At 49.7% G+C, this 23,976-nt stretch overlaps 2 protein-coding genes across 2 annotated transcripts in view; one reads left to right on the top strand and one right to left on the bottom strand.

Annotated features, from left to right (window-relative positions):
• The window catches only part of ctnna1 (catenin (cadherin-associated protein), alpha 1), a 78,627-nt gene that overhangs the window by 32,362 nt on the left and 22,289 nt on the right, over positions 1–23,976 (top strand). The window contains exons 8-13 of the mRNA XM_035519658.1: positions 12,928–13,008; positions 13,388–13,540; positions 18,699–18,791; positions 19,168–19,324; positions 21,061–21,261; positions 23,429–23,580. Of these exons, the coding sequence (XP_035375551.1) occupies positions 12,928–13,008; positions 13,388–13,540; positions 18,699–18,791; positions 19,168–19,324; positions 21,061–21,261; positions 23,429–23,580 (837 nt within the window). The remainder of the gene's footprint in view (positions 1–12,927; positions 13,009–13,387; positions 13,541–18,698; positions 18,792–19,167; positions 19,325–21,060; positions 21,262–23,428; positions 23,581–23,976) is intronic.
• lrrtm2 (leucine rich repeat transmembrane neuronal 2) lies at positions 5,151–9,619 on the bottom strand. The gene is made up of 2 exons (XM_027024238.2): positions 9,226–9,619; positions 5,151–8,400 (listed from the first exon to the last, which is right to left on the bottom strand). The coding sequence occupies exons 1-2, from the start codon at positions 9,227–9,229 to the stop codon at positions 6,764–6,766; spliced, it is 1,641 nt and encodes a 546-aa protein (XP_026880039.2). The 5' UTR covers positions 9,230–9,619; the 3' UTR covers positions 5,151–6,763.

The following is a 23,976-nucleotide window of genomic DNA, read 5'->3' as shown; positions in this document are numbered from 1 at the left end:
GCTCATATTGGTCACGCAGGTTGCATCGTAAAGTACGTGTTTAGTGCTGGCTCAGATGCCTCAGTGAGGGTCTCTGCTCTGCTCCCGTTCTGCACAGAACACACTTCTGTCCGTCCAGTCAGCTCTCTGCTGTTCAGTCCCCTGAATGCATTTTAAAGCCACACTGAAAATGCAAAGTTGTTCATGTTAGAAATATCTGTGAAATAGAAACTCATCAGTCCTGTGCCCCTCTTCATGGTATAATCTCGGGCCCTGTTCCTTGATATTGCTCTTTCTCCAACCGTTACCCGTTTCTTGAGCAGGAAAATGACATGGCGTCCAGACCAGAGAACAGTGTTGCGCAACCTCTGGGCATCATTAAACCACATCAGGACACTTAAACCACGTAGCATAGAGGTGCTGCACGTACGATTACCCACGCCCGGCTTGCTGAAACGCAAGACTGCTAGCCTTGACGCATCAGTTAGTTTCGGGTCGAGCCACGTAAATGTTTCTGGTTATTCTGAAAACCTCACTGCATGCACAAAATCCTGTCTGTGATGATGGCAGGCTGGGGGTCGGCCGTCGGCGAGCGTTGAAAGGCCACAGAACGGCTCCCACGAGCGGCTCCGGAATGCTTCGGTTTTGCGCACGCGTACGCCAGGAACATCAGAGCTGTTGGCACAGGCCCAGGCACACCCAGGTGGTCTCCAGAAGACGCTCCTTTATTTTGCACACATTGCCACACACCCAGAGTTGCACAGTGTTACAGTTCAGAGAATTTTTTGGCGCGGACAACTTGGCATCTGTTGGGGGTGAGTGGGCTTGCAATGTTGCAGCAAATGTGCTGAGGACCAAAATAAGAGAGAATCCTTTTCTGTTGTTTACTTATTTGTGCAACTCGGAGCCATAAACTTATCGGCGTGGTGCACGTGGTGCCATGGACCAGCAGACGAAGTGATGGAGCCAAACGAGAGAAGCTCAGCCGTGGGAACGTTTGTGGGAACGCTTTGGAATGATCTGGACTTGTATATGAATGGATCTTGGCGTAATCTGGCCTTCATTGATTATGCACAAAACATCCGTTTTATTTAATAAACATGCGTCGTTGTATATAATCGTTTTGTTGGCGAACATCAGAACAGTCGAAACAACTGATGAGGAAATATCTGAAGGATTATTTAATATTGACATACCTAGTTATAGAACATACTGGATCACTGTTAATCTGTTTTGCAGATTAACTGTCTTGTCCATTTTTATTTATTTTTAATTAATTTCCGCAACATTTACCTAAATTAATGTGTTATATATGTGGGGCGTGCGGGCGGGGCATGTTGCCCCGGAGCAATAAAGCAGCACCGTGCCCTCCCCATGTCCCCGTAACACGTCAGTGCAGATGTGATGTTTTGTAGTTTCCTTTTTGCTGCACAGATTTCTTTTGTAATCAATCTTGTGGAACTCTGTGCAAGGTTTTATTTAAATGCATATTTACACCCCTCTATCTATCTACCTACCTACCTACATCTTAAGATCCATCTATCTATCATATATATATATATATATATATATATATATATATATATATAAATATAATATATATATAATATAATATATATATAAATATAAATATATATATAAATATATATATATATATATAATATATATATATATATATATATATATATATATATATATATATATATATATATATATATAAATGTATATATAAATATAAATAGAATTTTTAACTTGGAGGAACACATCATAATTTAGGAACCATTCATGTAGAAGTCCAGAAAATCCCCAAGGACTCCCAAACTTTTTTTTTTTTTTTTTCTCCCCCTCTCACCCCCCCCAACCATACACCGCTTTGCATCCAGACGCCGGTCTGTGTTTTCATTTTCTCAGGGACGGGGGACCCTCCGACCCAGAGGGTTGTGACCAATTAAAACGTGACCTTTTGGAGTTAATGGCTTGCTCTGTGCATCTGGCGAGAGTCTGCGGGAAGCTTTAGCGTCCTGTAGGCACTCTGAGCCTTCATAAAGCATCGTCGTCACCTCGCCGAGTCCGCGACACGCTCCTCTCTTACTCCCTGCTCCTCTCTTACTCCCTGCTCCTCTCCGGCTCTTCGCTTCTGTCACTCCGCTCTCATTTCCTCTCTGGCACTTTTTAGATTCTCTCTCTCCAAGTCTCTCATTCCTCCCTATTTCCCCAGTTTCTCGGAGGCCGCGCTGACCATGGGGACAGTTCCACGTAGTTTGTTTGATGCTCGGGCCGTCCCACTTCTCCCTCATTCGGTCAGGTGTCCATGTCCATGTCAAGTGTCCTGAACCGCAGAGAAACGCAGACATGGCCGTGTCTTCTGAAGTGACTGTGTGGCTGGCTTTGGTCTGGAGTTTTTATTGCTCTAAATACTTGACATGGCTCAGGTCAATGATGGTGGGGGGAAGAAACCACACCTACGATTCTTATTCTGCAGTCGTGATTAGTCAGCTTTTTTGGGGGGGGGGGGGGGTTCTTCTCTTAGACGTACTGTACCAATATGGCTCTTATATTGGGACTTCTATAGACAGCAGTAGAGAGGTGTGCTGCGAGACCAGTTTCCTCCCAGTCCCCTGCTAAATATTGACGATTCACAACGTGAGCCTCAGGCTGATGACGGTTACATGTTAGAATAGAGTTTACCTGCGGGCATCATGCAACACTAATGGCAGCACAGTATGTCCAGCGTGGCTCTGTCACAGCACAAATTAAAACCAGATGTCTGTGGAAGGATGCTGCTCTCTTAAATCTGTCGATTCGAGAAGCTCTTAATGTTTTGCCCATGTGCGGCTCTGTTGGGGTGGTGGTCGTTGTGGGGAGCCGACACATTCTGACTGAGTGACTGAGGAGCGTAGACGTTAATCTGGAGGATGCTTGTCGCCTCAAATTCACACTGGTGTGTTAAAAAAAAAAAAAAAAAAGCACACCTGTATAAATTGATTTGACAGTGGTCCATTAAGTACTTTTAATCCAGCCATCTGCATTTGAGCGAGTGTGAGAGAGCACGCAGAACACCAGGGTGTTGCTGTTAAGCCCTTTATGAAATGTGACCTTTCTGATGTCCCAAGAGCACAGGGGAACTGTGCGCTAGAAAAAGCCCTCTTCAGGTGGCAGTGAATTTTCACTTTGGGACCGTGTCAATCACGTCACATCGGTCAGAGTTGTCACCCCGGCGGAGGTCAGGCCTGCTCAGGCTGTCCTTATTCTCTGGGGAGGTGATCCAGCTGGAGTGATTTCAAAAAGCCGTTCACTTCATGCTCGGCTCCGCATGTGCGGTTCGAGCTTTAAATAAATAAAAAAAAGTTTAATGAAATGCAGCTTAGTTTCCACTCCAGCAATCTGCACTCTGTTAATGAGGAAATGCTAGTCGGATAGTAAATGTAAATATTTTCAAGGCTAGTCAGTGTGTGGTGGTGGCTTTTGGGGGGGGGGAATGTGGTTTATATGAAAGTTGAATATCAGAGAATGCCAAACCAAAACAATCATTAAATTGTAACATTTTATTTAAAAATATATGTTTTAAGAGGGAAAAAAAAAATCTTTTTCAGTTGGCCACATCTTTATCCACTATACATATATGAAATTGTACATTTACAATACAAAAGGAAAGAGAAGGTGTGAAAAGCATTCATTTTGCACAAAGAGGTCGAGGGGGGTTATGATTTCAGAAAGGTGTCGTCAGGCAGCGTGAGGAAGGAGACCTTCAGCGTTATAATGAGAACAGGAAGAACAACACACAACCCAGAACGGAACCTCAAAATCCAAAGGAGCGCGAGCTCTACCGGAGACCGCGCCGATTCTGCTCTGCGGTCCTCGCTCCCGCCTCGTGCCGGGGGACATGACTCATCGGTCACGCACGTGTACCCAGACGGCACCGGTACAATTAGGTAAACATGCGAGACGGTTTCTGAAATGGTTCAGCATTTGGTAAATCCAAAACAGAAAAGCTCAGACATGGTACGCGTACTTGGCTCGGTAGACATTGACGGTAGTCTCTTTTAAAAAAAAGAAAAAAGAAAACGGATAAAATCAAAAAACAAAAGTGCCCCCCCCCCCCCAAAGACCCGCCCGCCTTGCCGTCTGTATATGGGCTTGTGGCATAAAAATGCTCCTGGACTCGTTAAACACGGGCGTTTCACTCGAAAGGGTTTGCTACATTGGCTCACTGCCCTTCACATTTTGGCTCAATATTAATTGTTCTTTTTAATTCAATTTTGGAACGAAAGGTTCTTGATTGTGGTCTCAGCTGGCCTGCGTTCAGACAAGCTGTAGTAAAATGCCAATTCGGGTATTTTTTGTTTTGTTTTGTTTTAAATTTACGTGTGGTCTCACACCCCCCCCCCCCTAGTCTTTTTTTTTTTAAATGTTTTTTTGGATTATCTTGTGGTAAGAATAGGCTCCCAGCGCACGACTTGTATATTTCTGGCAGATGCCACTTGAGAGCACCCTCTAGGGGTAGTGCCGGGCGTCTCCTCAGGCCTCCCCGTGCCATGTTAGCTGTGATGCCTTTCCTATTTTAACTGAGTCCAGAAATACCTCTGATGTGACTAGCGGTGCCTCAGATGGATTCCCGGGCATGCCACCAAAGCCTCTGGAACGGTTTGATTCCTTCCATTACTCTGTACCGTTCACATTCTCTTCACTTTTTATGGTTTTTGCATTGCTGGCCCATAAATGAATAAGACCTCCCCGGACGCAGAGCAGTGCCAAGTCCAAGTCGGCCGCCGTCGCTCACCGTGGGTCGCGGCCCCTGCAAGGCAGGCGGCGAGATGCTCGTGGGTTAAGGTTTTCATTTGAATCAGGTACAGCTCTGACCCCATCACCGTGCCCCCTCCCTTGAGACGCGCGCTCTTCAGCCTGGTGCTAATGTGCGACCTCCCCCTGTTGAATGCTAATGCCACCCCTCCCCCGCTCAACCCCCCCCCCCCCGCCCCACCAGTTGTTGTAATGAAGAGACTGCACACGCTGTCTCAGGGACCTTCTTTCTCTCTGTTTCCTGCTCTCGCTCGCTCTCTCTCTGCTTCGTCCTTTTGGAAGCTCCTCGCCGCCGTCTTTGGAAATGCAGCGAACCAAAACAACGGGGAAAAAAAACACAACCCCCCCCCCCCCCCCCCCCAACACACACACGCACACATGACCAGATGCGCTCCGCCTGGTCTGTGGAAGCAGGGCTGGTGCTTGCCTTTCCCTGCACGTGCCGCTGTAAGGCCGGGCAGGATAAATCTCGTTGGAGCCCTGTTGCAGCTGACGGAATATCACATCCTCTTTGCCTGTCCTAATTGCCTCAATCTTCGAGCCGTCGGGTGTGATTATGGTCTCCGCTGCCTCGAGGGGAGGCTGTTCCACGGGCCCCTGTGCGTTTTTATTTTTAGGGCGGGGACTCTGGTTACCCTTTTTTCCTCCTCTTCTGCTATCCTGTTCTGCTCACTCCGTCTCCTTCTCGTCTTCCCTTCACTCGTCCTTTTCAATCTTTTTCTCTTTATCGCTTTAATTTGCATGTGCGCTTTCTCTCTGTCTCAGAAATGGTCCTTTCCGAGCGGTTTTCTTGTCTTCTAGCCTGCATTTAATGCTCTCTAGTGGTATTTCACAACACAGCAGGCAGGCTGGAGTATTTACGTCCACGCATTTTACCCCCCCCCCCCTTTAAGCGTATGCATACATGTAATGGCAAAGTAAATGAATGCAATGATGTAGCATTTATTTAACCCCCCCGCGATGGCACAGTACAGGGTGTGATCCAGGCAGTTAGCAAGCGTAATGCGGAATCGGATTAGACATTAACCTTTCCCCACACACTGCTCAGATTTCCACGTTTCGAAGAAGGGCCTGGATTTTATTGGATTAGATTGAAAACAGGAGCGAGCACCCGTTAACTGCTCTCATCATTTCAAACCGAATCCTTGGTTAGATGGAACGAACACACACACGCACAACATGGAGGATATTCGAGGTCGCAGCGGCTGTGGGTGGGATTCTCTCCACCGACTCTGTGACCTAAATCTCATATGGTATCATTTAACAGTACTCTCCCCTAATAAAAAAAAATAAAATAAAATAAAAAAAATTGGTAAACAACCCTGGGACCAACCTTTTTTTTTTTTTTTTTTTTTTTTTTTTTTTTTTTTTTTTTTTAAATCAATGTTCTGAAGCAACTTGTTGTATATAATGTCCTATAATGTTCTCTATCGTGCACTGTAAAAATCTTTTTTTTTTCTTTTTTTTTTTCCTTTTCTTCCGCCTCCTTGTTTGTTCAGTGAGATTTGCACTTCTATGCATCGTGTTCAACACCCCTTGTCCCCCGTGTGATAAGATTTAAGCATTTATCAGCAGAAGAGGGTCGTTCCTTACACTGGCTGCTGGAGCATGGGGCCATAGATTTTTTTATTTTTTTTTTCCTCTCACCTTCTCTGTTGAGTAAGTGACTCTTAATGCTTTGACGAATCTCTCGTCCACCTTCGACTGAGACCGCTTGCCCTGGCTTGATATGAACCTTGCCTTCGGATTAGAAAAATAAACTCCTGAATTTCTCTAGCTATTCCCTTTTTCAGTTCCATCCCTGTGACCTTCAAGTGATTACTGGTTTTCAAAGTGAGCGAATATAAAGAATTAATGTTTCTCTTTTTTTAAAACCCCCATTACAAACTGAAAATGAGTCCAAAAACAAACCCTGTAATTATTTTTTGTTTGTTTTAAATGGTTAAAATGGTAAACCCATAAACTGCAGGAATAAATAAAGCGTTTATACTTCACACTCTTTGTAAGGCAGCTGCTGACACTTGCACTGCCCGTAGCCGTTGATGATCACCAGTGCACCCTCCTCGTGACTGGGCTCGTACTCGTTGTATGGCACCTGCGTGGCCAGGTCCGCCATGGGCTGCCTCTGCTGGGCCCTCATTTGCCGTCGGCTCTGAACGGCCGAACAGTGGCGGATGCGCCGCAGGGTCGGGGGGCAGCACTTCCGCGAGACATACACTACAAAAACGACGAGAAAGAAGGCGAACAGGAGCGCCATGGTGCCTATGATGACCCTCTGTGTCAGCACCGCGTTGTCCACCGCAGCGTAGTCCTCGGTGACGCCCGCCCCACCCGCCGGGGCGGTGGCAGCCGGGGCAGTGAGCGGGGTCTGGGCGCCGCCGGTGGCGGCGGTGGTGGCCATGACTACAGTAAAGCTCCCAAAATCCTCTGCATAGAAGTCCGGCGTTGGTGTCTGCATATTCCCAAGCGGGGGGCCAGTGGTCACTTGGTGTTGCACGGGCACGGCGGTTGCGCCAGCTAGCACGACTGGTGCTGAGAAGTTCTGACACAGTTGGAAGCCGTACACGGCGTCTAGTATTTCCTCACCCTGCGTGTACTCAGGGGCGTGACACAGGATGGAATGCTCCCACCGACCTTTGAACTTACTCAGCCAAGCAGCCAAGTTGCAGATCCGTTTGGTACATTCCCAAAGGTTGCTGGACAGCCCGATGGTGGTTAGGGACTTCCACATATCCACGGTCTGGGTGTCGAGGCTGACCAGTTTGTTGTTATCCAACAGGAGGACCTTCAGGTTTGGCAGCGTCTCGAACACGTCAGGGGTCAGCGTGCGTATCTCGTTCCCCGTCAGGTCCAGTTTCTCCAGGGTGGTCCACTGCCAGTCCATGGTGCATGTCAGATTGTTGATCTTGTTCCACTGCAGATAGAGGAATTGTAGGGCAACCAGGCGTGGGAAGTGGGCCAAGTTGATCTTGGTCAGGTGGTTGTGCTCCAGGTGGAGCTCCCGCAGCTTCACGAGCCCGGCGAACCCGTTCCGAGCCAAGCTCCTGAGGCGGTTGTTGCTCAGGCCCAGGTACTCCAGGCTCCGACAGTCCCAGAAGGCCCGGACGGGTGTGGTGCGCAGGGAGTTGGACCTCAGGTGGAGGATCTGGAGCTTCCGGAGTCCGTGGAAGATCTCGGGCTCCAGTGCAGTCATCTGGTTGAAGGAGAGGTCCAGGATCTGGAGGTTGATGAGGTGGACGAAGGTCGTGTTGGGCAGCTTGGTGATGCGATTGGAGCTCAAGTTCAGGTCTTTGAGCTTGTACAGCCCCTGGAAGGCATCCTCGTGCACGGCGAGAATCTGGTTGTGGTCCAAGTGGAGCCAGGTCAGCTGGGTGAAGCCGAAGAACTGGTCGGGGCCCAGCTCGCCGATGCTGTTGTGGCGGAGCGAGAGGCCCAGGGCCCCTTTGTCGACGCCGTCCGGGGGCACCAGGAGCCCCTGCGTGTCGCAGTAAAACTGCAGGTCCTCGCAACGACATTTCTGGGGGCAGGCTGTGCACGACACAGGGGGCAGGCACAGGAGCATGCCGATCACACAAAGGGCCGCTGGTGCTCGTCCCACCAATGGCCACCTTGAATGGAAACCTGGGTGGGTTTAAAGATAAGAAAATAAACTGGGTGGGGGATAGATCTGATCTCTGCAGTGCATGAAACATTTTCTTTCAGTCTCTCTCTTTCTCTGTCTCTCTCCCGCCCCCCCCATATTCTTGATCTGTCTCTGTCTCGTACTATGTTTAGCAACATGCAATCTTTGTAGTGATGCAGCATTTTATTTTAGTGGATGGCAACTTAGTTTGACCATCATTTGACAGCCGTAGCGCTAATATCTTATTCTTTGTCATTAATATATGTTAATGAATAGCAAGCGTTATATATGCCAGATATTATCCACGATCCAGTCACCTGTTTCAGCCAACAAGTATGACAGTATCTAGTATTTGATTTGCAGCTTTCTAGTTTGTTTCTGTCCCTGTGATTCCGTTCACCCTTCTCCCCAGCTCCGCTTGTTCTATTGAGGAGCCTTATTTTAATGTCTTATTCTGTTCTCCCTCTAGTCCCCGAAGCGCGCTCTCTCTCTCTCTCTCTCTCTCTCTCTCTCTCTCTCTCTCTCTCTCTCTCTCTCTCTCTCTCTCTCTCTCTCTCTCTCTCTCTCTCTCTCTCTCTCTCTCTCTCCACACACCCCTGCATAACATACAAGAAACGCAGTTATTCAGGAACACTCAAAATCACGACTTTGAATCCAACGGGGATAAGAAAGACGACATTTTAACTACATAGATGTTTCTGGATAGCCTGTCAAATCAACCCCCCCCCCCCCCCGGTTCTCTCTCTCTCTCTATTCCCCCCCCCCCCCTTTTCACTTCATTTCCTATTCAGGTCCAGACCCTGCGAATAAAAGAGCTAACTTACCCATTCTTTTGTGAACATCGGCGGCTGCATTCAAATATCTTTTTCCGTAGACTCCTGGAACAACCAGACTGGGGAGAAATCCAAAGGCAAAAAAGCCTTTTGAGTGAATACAAAAGCAGTTAAGGTCTGGAGAACCAAAGCCACACTCAGCCCCCTCATCGGAAACGCATTCACACACTCCATGTCGTGGGACGCTGCTTATTGTCCATCCCGACACGTTTAATTGATCTTTTTCTCTCTCTGGGGTTTTTTGTTGTTTTTTTTTTTTTTGTTTTTTTTTTCCCCCTTCTCCTTTTTCTTCTCTATTCCCAAATTAAGGAGGAGTCGGATGCTGTCGCCTCCAGGAATCCCTAGTCTTTCCGAAGTTGCCGATTTGCATCCCGCGCGACCCCGCCGAGCTCCCGCGCTGCCCACCTCCTCTCCCCCTTCCCGTCCTCTGCAGTGTCGTCAGCTTAGCCGCTTAATTGTCCGCCGTTCTCCCCCCCCCCCCCTTCTTTTTCTTTCCCGGGGTTCAGCGGTCCCTTCGGCCCGAACTTGTTGATGGCAGGCGGAAGCCCCCCGCTCGCGACGCCGGCTTCGTCGCGTTCCGGCTGCGTTGTGCGCCCGGGTTGTTCGGTGAGGAGGAGGAGGAGGAGGGAGAGCAGCAGAGACGCTGTTCTGTGCTTCTGTTGCAACCTCTCGCTGCTACAGAGTGGTGGCAGACTGGCGTCGATCATTGGTGCCGGCGCTCGCTCCCTTTCGCGCTTACTCTCTCTCGCGCGCTCTCTCTCTCTCTCTCTCTCCCCCCCCTCTCTCGTCGTCTCTCTCGCTCTCACTCACCCTCTACATCACAACCCCCCCCCCCCCCCCCCGTGCGCGCGCTCGCTCACTCTTTTCCTCTCTCTCGCGCTCATTTGCAGGCTCGCACTCTCGTGTCCCAGCCAGCTCATACGCACGACACCCCATTCCTGTGTGTTTTTATCCTGTGTTTCCTTTACTTTCAAATTCGTCAGAATATTGATATCGTCAATATATCTTTCCTTCTCTCCCCCGGGCCAGTCAGCGTCTCTCCTGCATCTGTGTTTGCGTGCGTGCTTGTGTGCATGTGTGTCACAGCTGTGCTATACTGTGAAATTCATAGAGAGAGTTTAGGTTTCTACTGGGACTAAATTCTTTGAGATTATGCTGGTAATTTCGGCCTGCAGCCCCCCCCATCCCATTTCCCAATTACAAATCAAATGGAAAATCCCACTGTGATGTGAACAGACCCCCCATCCCCCACACCAACGATGATTTAATGGCTTTAGAATGCAAGCTGGCAAGGCAAGACGACACCTAAATTGATATTACGTCTGATAATTAAGTGGCCTTCACCTCCTCCTTCTCTCCCCTCCCCTGCTTTCCAGCGTGCAACGTCATGAGTAAACAGACGCTGCTGGCACGTGGGGGGGGGGTTGGGGCCAGACTCTGAACACTGGACTTAATAGAACGTTCCAACTACTCGAGCAAGCCAGAGACGCGTGCAGCAGAGGGGCACGGCGGCGTGCTGCCCCTCGGCCTGCCAGATACCCATGCGCTTCAGTGTTTATTTACATGAGCTAGCTGAACTGTGACATTCAGGTCACTGCATAAACTTCACAGAATTACCCCCACACACACACACCACACAGTCATCCTTCAGGTTTTAGCATCTACATTGTTATGGAAAAGCTCAAACGTGTTTTTCCCTCTTGCTTTTTGTCCATCTTTTCCTGTCTCTTGCTTTTTTTTCCCCCCCTTTTCTTTAAATCATGAAACGCTTTTGCGTGAGTGTGCAACTTGTTGTGCTTAGCGGCCTGAGGCACTGGCCCGGAGCGGACGTGCGGGGGTCATGGGAGTGGTGCGGGTGCTCAGGGTGGCGTGGTGTTGAATTTTACACACTTTTCAGAGTGAGACCCTACCTGGTGTTATTCTTACAGCAGAAGAGGGAAAGTTTTTTAAAAATGTTTGACTTTTTTTTTTTTTTTTTTTTTTTTTTTTTTTTTTTTACAAGTGGGAGGAGTCTAATTTTTAGTTTTCTGACCCGTTGGAGCCGAGGGGCAGTCACGTGATCGGCTCTGGGGAGGGACCTGCGAGAGCCTGCTCGCTCACGTTTTCTCTCCCACTGTCCTGCTTCAGTCCTCTCTCTTTCCCTCATTCATTTATTTTATCTATTATGTTTTTTGGATTATTGCGTGAAATTGCTTTAAGCTAAGCACCACCTCAGAAGTGGTCTGGAATAAGACAGTAGAGAGTCTCTCAGCGTTAGACTCTAGAGTGCTGAGTGAAGGCTTCATGGTGGCTCATGGATTTGGAGGGGATTGGGAGCGCAGGGGCTTCCCAATCCCCCAGGACCCTGAGCAGTCGACTGGCTTTCGCTTCCGGGGGGGGGCAGTGCACCTGCTACAAACAACTTATTCTGCTGGCAGCACCACGTGGAGGCCTGGCAGACCCCTCTGGGCCTGGGGCGGTGCTGAGATTTGCCTCGGCGAGAGCTTGACGCCCGGCGCCTGCCGGCTGGAGGATGAGCGTCCATAGCGTTCCAGTGGAAGCTTCTCAAGGCTTATGGTCTCGGAGCGCTTCATCCCAGGGTGCAGCGCCCAAGTTGGAGGGGCGGGGGGGGGGGGGGTTACTGGCCTCTGCCCTTGGATAGCACGCAAAGCGGGTTTGCTTCGGCAGCGCCGGGAGAACCCAGGGCACCGTCGCGGGCCCGAGCACCGGAGCCCCACGTCCGGATACCTGCCGCGTGTCGCGGTGAGATAGAGGTAGAGCCGCGTTGCCGTCTGAAAAGCCCTCAACACGCCTCCTGCTCTTTCAGGGTTTGATGGAGAACGTCTCTCCAGTGGGGGCTCAGGGCCTCCATGGGGGCCCCCGGCGACTAGGACCTCAGCAAAGCCGACAATCCCATACACACACCTGCTTTTTAAAAAAAATGGTCATTCTGGCGTTTTACCTCTTAAGAAAAAAAACCCTCTTAATATGCATTTTTGCTGAAATGTAAGTGGCTGTGGCATATTTGATTGACTGGGGCCAGCGGGGGTGCCGAGGCATAGCCGCGACGAGCTCAAAGAGGCACAGTGGCTTAAAGAGTCAAGAGGGTCGCCGTTAAGTCGGCTAAATCAGAGTAAACAATAAACAAACTTGCTTGAGGAAAACGGAGGCCCAGTGTGACGTGGGGGAGGGGTGGCATTTAGCAGAACCCTGCTTTCATGTTCATAGTTGTCTGTTCAGGCCCCTCACGTCCCCTGCCGCAGTTCTGGGCTCGTTCCCCGGCATAAACGGACACTCAACGGCGTGGTGGGGAGAAGTAAAGCGCCCAGCCCGTACGAGCCGAGAATGGTCGCTATCCGCCTCTCTGAGGGCGGCGCCGAGGACAGTCAATAGCTTTGCCAAGCTCATTTTAATCATAAAGGCATGAAGAGGTGTTGAAGAGGTGTTGAGCAGGCAGCAGCCAGACAGAAGCCCTGCTCGGGGGGGGGTGGTGTGGCGTGGGGCCTGGGCCTGGTCTGATGGCCCAGTTGTCGCGTGAGGCGCACAGAACAAGCTTGTGGTGCCGATTTCATCGATCACGCGCCACACGTCTCATCCCCGGTCGTTGCTGGGTACCCACCTGTCTGCCTGTTGTGTTGCCAGTACAACGGTAATGAGTATTAACGACGGAGCCAACGCCCACTAACGTGCTCGCTTTCTCTCTCGCTGGCTCAGGCTGGACACAAGGAGAGGAGTGATGCTCTGAACACGGCCATCGACAGGATGACTAAGAAGACCCGCGACCTGCGCAGACAGGTTTGTTAAACCCATACTTTCCCCTACTTTCTTCCTCATTCTCTCTCTCCCTCCCTCCCTCCCTCCCTCTCTCCTCTCATTCTCTCTCTTCCATCGTTCTGCTGCTGAGGTTAATTGGTTCATGTGTAGATCCCTGTTTTACGTGGGAGTCTTTAAGGTGAAACTGTTTTGATCCTGTGAGGTTTTTGTTTAATTGTTTTGGGGATGTTTACTTTATGACCTCTCTGCAGGGCCTAATATGCCTGTCCATTACCTACTACATGCTGTTCATTTATGCCCCTGCATTAAGATGTGTGTGCCATACCTTTTTTAATAATGTTCTCAGAAGTATATCCTTAACAATTACACTGCGTACATCCGCACACATCTGCGTATACAGCTCAGGAAGGCTGTGATGGACCATGTGTCGGACTCGTTTTTGGAGACCAACGTTCCTCTGCTGGTCCTCATCGAGGCTGCCAAAAATGGAAATGAGAAGGAGGTGAAGGAGTATGCCCAGGTTTTCCGCGAGCACGCCAACAAGCTGATCGAGGTAGGCACTTGCTCCCACCTCCGCCCGCTGTGGCTGCATCCTCGTCTCGGCTCCCTGGCCGAACGCGTAGCGCTCCCTGGCCGTCGGAGCGATGGTGCCCGGATGAGTGTAATTCATTAATTCTCTCTCTCTCTCTCTCTCTCTCTCTCTCCCAATTCAGACCAGAAAAGTCTCTTTAAGCACACTGAAGTGCCGAATGCTTCGTTTAACGGGAAAGTAAACGATCCCGTTTTATACCTGCCTCTGTCTTAATTGCAGCATTCCGTAAATCTCTATTAAAGCTTTGGGAAAGCGGCTCTCTGACTGAACGAATTGACCTTTTGCTCTCCCACGTCAAACAGCAGCAGGAAAGCCTCTGTGGTTTTCACACACTAGCATAAATCCAACGCTCGGTGTCCCCCATAGTGGTGTGTTTATCATCAGAGCTGAAATATCAGAGATTACCGTGCAGGTGAGCACTTAAGCAGGAGCCTCTGATCTGTTCACGCTCTTCTGCCAGAAAGCCCACTTGTCGACGGGCAGGGTTCCCGCGACCCTCAGTGCCCCACGTTGCTGCACCCGGCTCTGCGGGTCACGGCCTCGACGCCCACTTGCCAACCCTAAAAAAAAAACCCAAAAAAAACACACGGATAAAGCAGTAATATATACATACACACATACGTATTTTACTGCTTTATCCTTCGGTATACCCCTGCTGCTGTATCCTTTGTGTGTGTGTGTGTGTGTGTGTGTGTGTGTGTGTGTGTGTGTGTGTGTGTGTATATATATATATATATATATATATATATATATATATATATATATATATATATATATATATAATATATATATTTATATATACATATATATTTTTTTTTTGTGTGTGTGTACACTCGCACAGAGAGCTGGGAGTAATTGTGATCCCGTTGCAATCATCTCAATTTCTGCATGAACGGCTCCCAAAATGATCATTGTCAAAGTCCTAAGAATAAATAAAAACGGCCGTATTTATTGCTGCATGCACGATTTTACGGTGCCATTTCTGTACTGAACAAATGGTCTGAACAGCGAAGGTCAGACTGAAAACCTGCTTGGTTGTTTAACATTTAATAACAGTTGAAGCTCCTTTAACAGTAGCTGCTGTCTCTGTGTGGCTCGAGGTCGGTCCTGTGCAGTGGCGAAGAGTGTTTGGGTCTCTCTCTCTCTCTCTCTCTCTCTCTCTCTCTCTCTCTCTCTCTCTCTCTCTCTCTCGGATGTCTGGTATCAGTGTTGAGTTACAGGCCTCCCTACTGCATTTTATCTGAATAGCTTGGGAATCTCTCATAATTCCAAATATTTCCAATATTTTCTAATAACCTGTGTGTGAGAGTACATGAGAGAAACTCTTGGATCTTACTCGACTGGTGGTCTTGGCATTATTCTGATCACCTTAGTAACCGAGCCCTCGTTTTCACCCAGTCTTCCCACTGGGTCTGCCGTGGAGATGAGTCACACTGGTGCAACACCATGATGGTAAACGACTCCAGCACCATCCTGCCTCTGGTTTAAACTCTGCCATCCTTTCGTCATGCCCACTTGATCCGCGCGAGAGCCCAGTAAACTTCGTCACGGCTCCTGGTCCCCCCCCCCCCCCCCCTTCATGTCGTGTCAGGCAGCAGAGCGCCAGTGGGCCGAGCGCCAACGGTCCGCCCCCTCCCACTGCTGCTCCTGCCACATGCACGTGGCATTTGTATGGATGGTCACAGCCACGAATCGAATTCTGAAGCCCCGGCTGGGGGCGTAGCGGCACGTGCCTGTGGCCAAGGTTAAGTGCTGTCTCCGGGGTAATATTCATCGTATCGGTGGCCAGGCATCCCGGTTCTCGCCGTGCAGTCTCGCCGAGGAGTCCGCTGCACTGCGGCCATGCAGCGGAGTAGAGAGAGACTTGTTCCCTCAGCACACGTCACACATCTAGGCCCCACCGGCAGGCAAAACCCTGACGCACACTAGCGGACCCTCCGTAGCAGCACCGCAGTGTCCCTGGTCATTTGGAAGAGGCCTCTCTTCACAGCGGGACACCTCGGACCCAGCAGAGCCCACTCACCCGGTCCCGTCTCCTGTCCATGTCCCCCAGCTGCTGGGTTCTCTCACTCTGGCTGACACTCACAGAATGGGACTTTAATGACAATCTGCTGAGGAATTACCGGATTGTTTACTTGCGTATACAGGTTTTGTGTTTGTGACTAGAACTAGCGGGGCACATGCAGCAGGACATTCTGTTCCTTTCGACCCTTCCAAGTATGAATCCCATGGGGGAAGGACAAGGTGTCTTTTGGAGGTGTATCACAGTTTTAAATGTATTGATTTTTTTTTTCTTCTTTTTCCTGTTCTGTAAGATTAATGCACGCTCCTGTTTCCAAAGGGGGAAAGAGCACTGAAGGTACAGGAAGCGACGTGCCGTGCATGGAAGTAGCGTTTGTTTGCCAGCTACTGACGCGTCAGTCCTCATTAATACCTGCTCAAAAGAGGGATGTGGCTTAAATGGCTGGGAGAGGAGTCGGTCCACTGGGAAATTATCCACGGTTCTCTCTTGCCCCAGAATACAGGTCGAAGCTTAAAACCTCGTTTGTCCTCCCTCTCTCTCTCTCAGTAAGAGTTGGGTAATTACGCAGCCGTTGAGCACACTCGACAGGTCTTGGATGCAGGTTCCCGTCTTCCTCCTGCCGTACAGTCTCTTGCGTAGGGTGGGGGGTGGTTTTGTTTGCGCAGAGGGCTTTGGAGGCGCTCACCGGCTGGAAATGCAAGAGACGCAAGAAAGTGATTTATCGCCCGGTGCCCGCTCCTCTGTGTGGCGCCGCTCAACGTGGACGTGCTTGCCGCTATTTAATCTAAGCTACGGCAGGTCACCCGTGACCAGAGCAGGAATGGAATTGCCGCCAACCCTTCTCCCGCTCTCCCTGTCGGAAAAGATACGAATTTTGTTCCTGAAAAGGCAGTGGAATAGCCACCCCCCCCACCCCCAAAAAACCCAAAAAAACCCCAAAACAAAACTCTTTGCTAAATGACATTTTCAGATACAAGTCTTCTTTATGCTCGCAGTTGTCAAGCGGTTATGGTCGGCGGAACGCTTCGGTCAGAGGCGGCTTCTGTGGCGCTCTGTGTCAGAGGGAGTGCAGTTCACCCATCACGCTAATTTACCCTCTCATTTCACTCTTTAACGATGCCACCGAACATCTGGGGCCGTTTAGACAGCAGCGAGCACCGATCTGCTTGGCGTGCTGGAGAGCTTCAGAGTGCCGTGGTGGGGTGTGCTCCTGACAACGAGGCTTACGAGAACAGGCTGCACTGGGCACGTTGCCACACCGCTCCAGGGGACCAGCGGCGTGGGGAACCCGGCCTACGGGACACCCCTGCGTCCTCTCGCCACTCTTAGCATCCGTGTTTCCGGGCCAGAGCCGTATGCTTTGTCTCGTCGGGCGACGCCAGCGCGGCGGGGTCGGTGGTGCATGTCAAGCGGATCCGTCATTCTGCCCCTGCAGTTCTCCCGCCCTCTGATTTCCCTCCGTGTTTAGCTGTGATTATCCACAGAGATGGTGGATCCCAGAGATGGAGCCCGCCGCACGCACCAGTTTGTTGGTTGGAGGAACCAGAATTGCACCCTGAGCCCAAATAAATGAGAGTGGTGGTTATTAACTAAAGTAACTTGCATCTCTGCATTTGGCATAAATCAAAATTAGAAGGAGGGAGGGGCTTTCGTGCAGATCTTGGGCAGTAGACGTTTTAAATGCTTGTTATTTACTTTCCTAGAGCTGTTTGCCTACGTGTCAGTTAGAAAACTTATTGAATTAAATTAAATTTTTTGCAATAACCACTGAAGCACCCACCAGCATTACACGTCACGTGATAATTTTTCTTGACGGATCTATGCATATGATGAGTGTGAAGTGTGTAAAGTGCCTTTTTTTCAAATTTATTCCCCATATATCTGACGCGCTGAGCTAGCAGTATGTTTAAGCCCCACTTGGGGCAGGAGGTGGGTGGAGGTGTCGCCCTGGCAACAGACCTCCAATCAGCTAGCCACAAGCCGGGTGTGCGTTAAATTTACATTTACAGCGTTTGGCAGACACACTCATCCAGAGCGACTAATAGATTTATTACTATTACTGTGTGTGCTCTCTGGGAATTGAACCCATGACCCTGGTGTTCGTGGAACTTGGCCCCACCAGGTGACCTGAGGGAGGTTCAAGAATATCTGCATGGAGACACACTGCAGAGCTCTAGTTAAAGTGGAGGGGAAGAGAAGGGTGGGTGGACACACACGCACACACACACACTGGTACACACTCCTGTGGAGTTCTCATCACTCTGGTCAATGCATACATTACAGCAAGGAAAACCGGCTCCAGGAGGTTTGGATGACCCACTATATGCCTGGGTGTCATTCAGGAGGCTCTAATTAAAAGACCTGCATTTTAAATTAACTTGTGTTAACCTTTTATATTAGAGCCCAATGTAGCTGCACTCACAATGCACTCGGTGGTCTCTCATAGGGTTGAGCGATACAGTGAACATGTAACATTGCGATACTGGGAGATGTCCTCGTGCCATGTCATCCTGAGCGATAGAACAGAGGCACCAAATAAAAGGTTTGAGTATGAGTAGCATCAGTACTAAATGTCCATCGCATACTTGTGGGTTGTATAGTGAAGTGCTGTGGGGTTGTTGAAGTTTCTGATTGGTCTGCTGCTTTCGCCACTCATAACTGCCTGTTGTGTTAGAGCAGTGTCTAGCAGTGCAGTGTGTGTGTGTGTGTGTGTGTGTGTGTGGTTAGCAGTGCTGGCTGAGGCTGGCTGCCTTTTGAGTACTGGTAATGTAATTTAGGCTGAAGAGATTTGATGAGTGTGTGGTAATTAAGACCATATTGATATAAACTGCAGTGAATAAAGATGATGGAGATAATGTGTGAACATTGTGACCCCGGGGCCTTCCAGCTACTGTGTACCCAGCAGCCTATCCCCTCTGCAGACCTGCTGTGTACCCAGCAGCCTAGCCACTCTCCAGACTGGCTGTGGTGGTTTGCCATTAGAGTACTCTTGGCAGTGTGTGGGTGTGGGTGTGTGTGTACATATTGCCGTGGTGTAAGAGAGCAAGTGTCTGTGCGCCGTGCTCCTGCCCTGTAAAGCTCCTGTCTCTGTTGTAGGTGGCCAACCTGGCGTGCTCCATTTCCAACAACGAAGAGGGAGTGAAGTTGGTGCGCATGGCCGCGTCACAGCTGGAGGCCCTGTGCCCTCAGGTACGCCGCGCTCGCACCTCCACCCACCTCCGCCTCGGCCCGTGGCATCTTTTTCATCTCCGCTCTAATTACTCCCATTCATCCTCCTGCTCTGATCTCGACAAATGAGGCCCTCCACTAAAAACAAGGCACGATTAATTGCAGCCACTCTATAATGGCCAAGGCTCAATTACTTTTTATACGGAGGACAAAAGACCAACAGCGACCTCCCTCCCTCCCTCCCGCCGAAAAAAACCCCCACACAAAAGCAAAAAAAAAAAAAAGTGGGGAAAGCGAGAAGACCCATCTGATAATTAAGCTGTGTGCGCGCGTGCGTGCGTGCCCGTCCGGTGGTTGTGGTAATGGCGGGGTAATTGTTTATAATGCGTAATTGCAGGTGATTAACGCAGCCTTGGCTCTGGCTGCCAAGCCCAACAGCAAGGTGGCCCAGGACAATATGGACCTGTTTAAGGAGCAGTGGGAAAAGCAGGTGCGCGTGCTCACCGACGCCGTCGACGACATCACCTCCATCGACGACTTCCTCTCCGTGTCCGGTAAGTGGTTGCCTGCTGGACAGCACGCTTGACATATGTACTTGGCATAATCTAAACGGATTTCCACTCTTAAAAACCATTAGAGGTTTCATACTTTTAAAAACTGGATTAAAATAATGTGGTGTGTGTATAATATTTATATATATATATATATATATATATATATATATATATATATATATATATATATATATATATATATATATATATATATATATATATATATATATATGTGTGTGTGTGTGTGTGTGTGTGTGTGTGTGTAATTTATTTATTTTAAACAAGCGTTTCACCATCTTGTCTTAGAATGGGGCAAGCCTTAGAATAGTCTGGGTAAAGCTAGCTGGGTTAATTCACATTAGCTACTCAGGGCTGTCCAGTCTCATACGTTTTACATCGCTAGCGTGCTAGCTAAGTAGCAGGCCTACTAGCTCTGGATATTTAACGTCTTAAATTACGTCTTAATTTAGCGACGTAGCGAAATGCTTTTTCATTTATGCCGACGTTTCCAACATCATCCTTTTACGCGCCGCTTGTAAGTTGGCCGTTATCTCAGGTTAGGATACCTGCCGTTTGGCGCAGCTCGCGTCTTCATTATTCGAGTGTACGGGATAACGTCTAGATGCATGATACAAAAAAATTCAAAGAATAAAGCTTGCACTGAATACCTAGAACTGTAAAGGGAACCATTTGTAGTTCAACCAAAACGTAAGTAATCGGAAGTGCTGAACATTTCCGACATGGTCACTCTCGACACTATGCTGCCCCCGGCACTTCGATTCTCTAACGACGCAAGTTGGTGCGAAACCCGAATCTAACGTGATCGTTTTATTAATAATCTCAAACTGAATACCAACACACCTTCCTTCTGTACAAAACATAAATCAGGGTCAAAGTTTCATGTCCACTTTAAAGTGAGGTGAAAAGTTATATTTCCCTGGTGTGTGGATTTAGTTTAATGTAAATATAAATTATAAAGAGATTTCTCTCCACTAGCAGCTTGTGCCCTGCAGGTCCCACCCGACTCACTTTTCGACTCGCTGTCCACCCGCGTCTCCGACGGCGATCGCCCCTTCACCGATCCTTCTACGTCCCCTCTCCCACCCGCAGCCTCTTTGTGAACCGGTGCTAACCGACGCCGCGTCGTCCGCTGCTGGGCAGCTCCTGTCTCTTCCGAGGAGGCCCTTTATAACGGCATCAGCCGGCCCACTAGCCGCCTCTCGCGCGTAATCGGCTTAGCAAAGATCGAGTGGATCGAGGCGGCGGACCGGTGTGCCGTCGACCAACCTGTCGTGTGGCTCAGCGGTTAAGCGGGGTGGGAAAAAAAAAGAAAGAAAGTCGCCGGTCCCACGCTTGCCTTGCAGTCGTTTGCGTAACTCAGGTCGCGCCTGCTAATGCTAACCGGCGTCGAGTGGCTTTGGGGTGCTGCCGGTGCCTTGAGCAGTTTTGATTGAACTTTCTTTAAGGAGCGCCGAACGGCAGCGCCGCTCACCTCTGCTCAAGGACGCAACACGATTTATACACAATGTACATTTGCATTTTGCCGCCTTACACACACACAGCTTATTAATGTGTCTGTGAGAGTGGGTGTGGCTGAGTGTGTTTAACCTTCCATTCTAGATGCCCTTGTGGTTCTTATTAATATTGTTGAGCCAGTACAATGCTGAACAATGGGGACCTTCCTGCTTCTCCTGTCCCATTTGTGGGGCTTATTTGTGTGCATGTGTGTGTTTCAGAGAACCACATCTTGGAGGATGTGAATAAGTGCGTGATCGCCCTGCAGGAGAAGGATGTGGACGGGCTGGACCGCACGGCCGGTGCCATCCGCGGCCGCGCCGCTCGCGTCGTCCACGTGGTCACCTCTGAGATGGACAACTACGAGCCAGGGGTCTACACAGAGAAGGTTCTGGAAGCCACCAAGCTCCTGACTGAAACAGGTGCGGGTTCCACCCCTGCCTTTGCCTGGTCTCCCACGGTCAATCTCACGGTTGCTTGTCATATAACCGCCCTAGTTCTCTCAGGCCTTTTTAATGCGAGTGATCTGGTCCTGAGATGGCCAGGGGGACTAGACCCTGTCACTGGTCGCATGTTTAGGGCGTTTTCAGAACATGACAAAATGTTAACAAAATGAAAAAAATCACGGCAGGGAGCTGTCCACAGAATTGATCCTGCTGTAATCGGAGATCTGGAGTTTGCTTCAGGCTCTGCGGTAGCTCGCCCTGCCGTGATTTTTTTCATTTTGTTAACATTTTGTCATGTTCTCAAATTGCGTGAAAGGACTGCGACAAACGCGCCTTTCGTGCCGGTGCGACTGGCTAAAGACCTTGTCCGGGAGCCTGCTCCTTGTTTACATGTGCTCCTGCGTGCCGAGATGCCATGTATCCAAAAACCCTCTCGTTTAGGTCCAAGGAAAAGGATAAACAGCAGGAAAGGGCCACAGGAGCACAGAACCGGTCCTGGGTTCGTGGTCCGGTATTTGGGACGAGTGTGAGAACACCCTTAAGCTCTGAAAAGCAGCTACTCCCTGGAAGCGATCCCAGATTAAAAACATTTTTTAAAAACAGTCCCGCAGAAGTGCTAAAGCGAGCTCAGCCGTGTTGGCTGACTGCTGCGACACACACCTCCAGTAGGTCTGCAGCAGAGCATTGTGGGATCGTGGGTCGTAACGCGCCATGAAGCAGCTTGAACCGTGCCAGCCTACCGATCTGAGTTGTGTACCGCTGTGCTGCAGCATTGTTTCACCGTACACGGTAGCCCCCCACCCCCCCCACCCCAGCGCTCTACCAGGAGCCAGTGCCAGCCTCTGTGGCCAGAGTCAAATGGAAAGGAACCCAGAGTCTGCAGGCTTGCCCTCCAACCTTCTCTCTCTCGTTTTTCCTTTTTCAGAGCTCAGAACTTTCCCCTCTCTTCCCCCCCCGCCCCACGTCTCTTCATTTCTTTTGATGTTAACATAGTAGTGTATATAAATGCGTTATTGTCTGATGCATTATGGATGGAGAGGTATAAAGGAATCTGTAGGTCCTGCAACTGAAAACGCTTAAACTGCTATTGATCGTCCTCCTCAGTTGGAAAAATTGAGGACAGTTCGTCTCCCATTGCCTAATGCCGGTACATTTCTCCAAAGTCTGTCTCTCTTCTCCTCCCCCCCCCCCAATTCTTACTTTAACTTTGGCCAAGTAATATGTAAGAGAACTGCTATTGATGGGTTAACAGCAGAACTCCATCCAGCTATAAAAGCTTTCTGTAATCGCCACCAGAAATCCAATTAATTATTAAACGTGCAATCTGTTTTTCACTGCTTTAAAAAAAAAAAAGGCAGAGAAGCCCAAAGGATCCAACAGGACATGTCCCCTCGATGGCTTCTTCACGTTCGCGTATGAAGCAAACATCGCTGCCACGCGACCTGGGCGGGACTTTTGGGAACAAAGCACAGCCCCGGCACTTTTCAGCAACCCTCCGATCGCCTTGCCTCTCCCGTGTAGTCTTCCTCATGAGTGCTACACCAAGGCTGCGTGCATGCACGCATCCACGCCTGTGCGGGTGTCTCCCGTCTCTTAGCAGGTTAAACAGCCAGTGCATCTGTGAATGTGCGCGTGTGGTGGTGAGTGCGCACGCTCGCTCACGCTGGCGTGTAGGCACACACTCGTGCGTGTACCACCTGTCTCTAACTGATTAATTTAACAGACAGCCTTAAGAGTGCTTTGGTCTGCTATTCTGGGCTGGAAGAGGCAGCTGATTAAAAGTTTGCCCCGAGTGCTCATTACCCTCGAGCGGCGGCTCCTCCCACCCCGGCAAAACGCAGCCGCCACAGCGCCACCACACTAGCGCGCGCGCGCGCGCACACAGCCAATGAGCATGGAATTCATTAAGGGACATTCAGACGTGGATTACCATGGGGCTTTATCACATCTATTTATTTATTTATTTTTGTAGTGGAAATTGAATGCAGAAGTTGAGTTCGGATGTAATTATAGTTGTTGAAGCAATTGAACCCAGGATCTCTTCACAGCAACCCACTGAAGCCCTAACGATGGCAGGATCTCTCTTAACTCGATCTGTATTGTGTGTGTGTGTCTGCGTGTGTGTGTCTGTACGCGTGCGCAGTGATGCCTCGTTTCACGGAGCAGGTAGAAGCAGCGGTGGAGGCCCTCGGTGCCAACCCGACACAGCCCGTGGACGAGAACGAGTTCATCGATGCCTCTCGCCTAGTCTACGACGGGGTGCGGGACATCCGGAAGGCCGTGCTCATGATCCGGGTAAGTGCAGACCCCCATGCGCCAGGCAAGCGGATGGTTGCTTCAGATCGTCACAGCTGCACGCTTGGGCGGAGTACCCATCCCTCAACAGGATCATCGGGTGCTGCCTCCACTCTAGGTGGAGTAGAACGAATGAGGAAGGGTTGGGGGTAAATTACACCCCAGCAACCCCCCACTCTCGTGCGGGGAGGAGGGGTCTCTCAGGTTGGAGGTCATGGGCGAGGCCACTCCGGGCCGGCGTGGACAGCCATGTGGGTGGTAATACTGTGATGCTTTGACACTCCCACTCTCAATGATAACAGGATGCATGAATTTGATAAGCAGCGAATTAGGTACAAGCCCAATTATGCCTGCATTATAATAAGTAATTGATTTTGAGAATGATGCTTTAATTAG

This window comes from Electrophorus electricus, chromosome 2, assembly GCF_013358815.1.
Source record: "Electrophorus electricus isolate fEleEle1 chromosome 2, fEleEle1.pri, whole genome shotgun sequence".
In the NCBI taxonomy this organism is placed as follows: domain Eukaryota; kingdom Metazoa; phylum Chordata; class Actinopteri; order Gymnotiformes; family Gymnotidae; genus Electrophorus; species Electrophorus electricus.
This window is presented reverse-complemented; position numbering and strand designations above follow the sequence as displayed.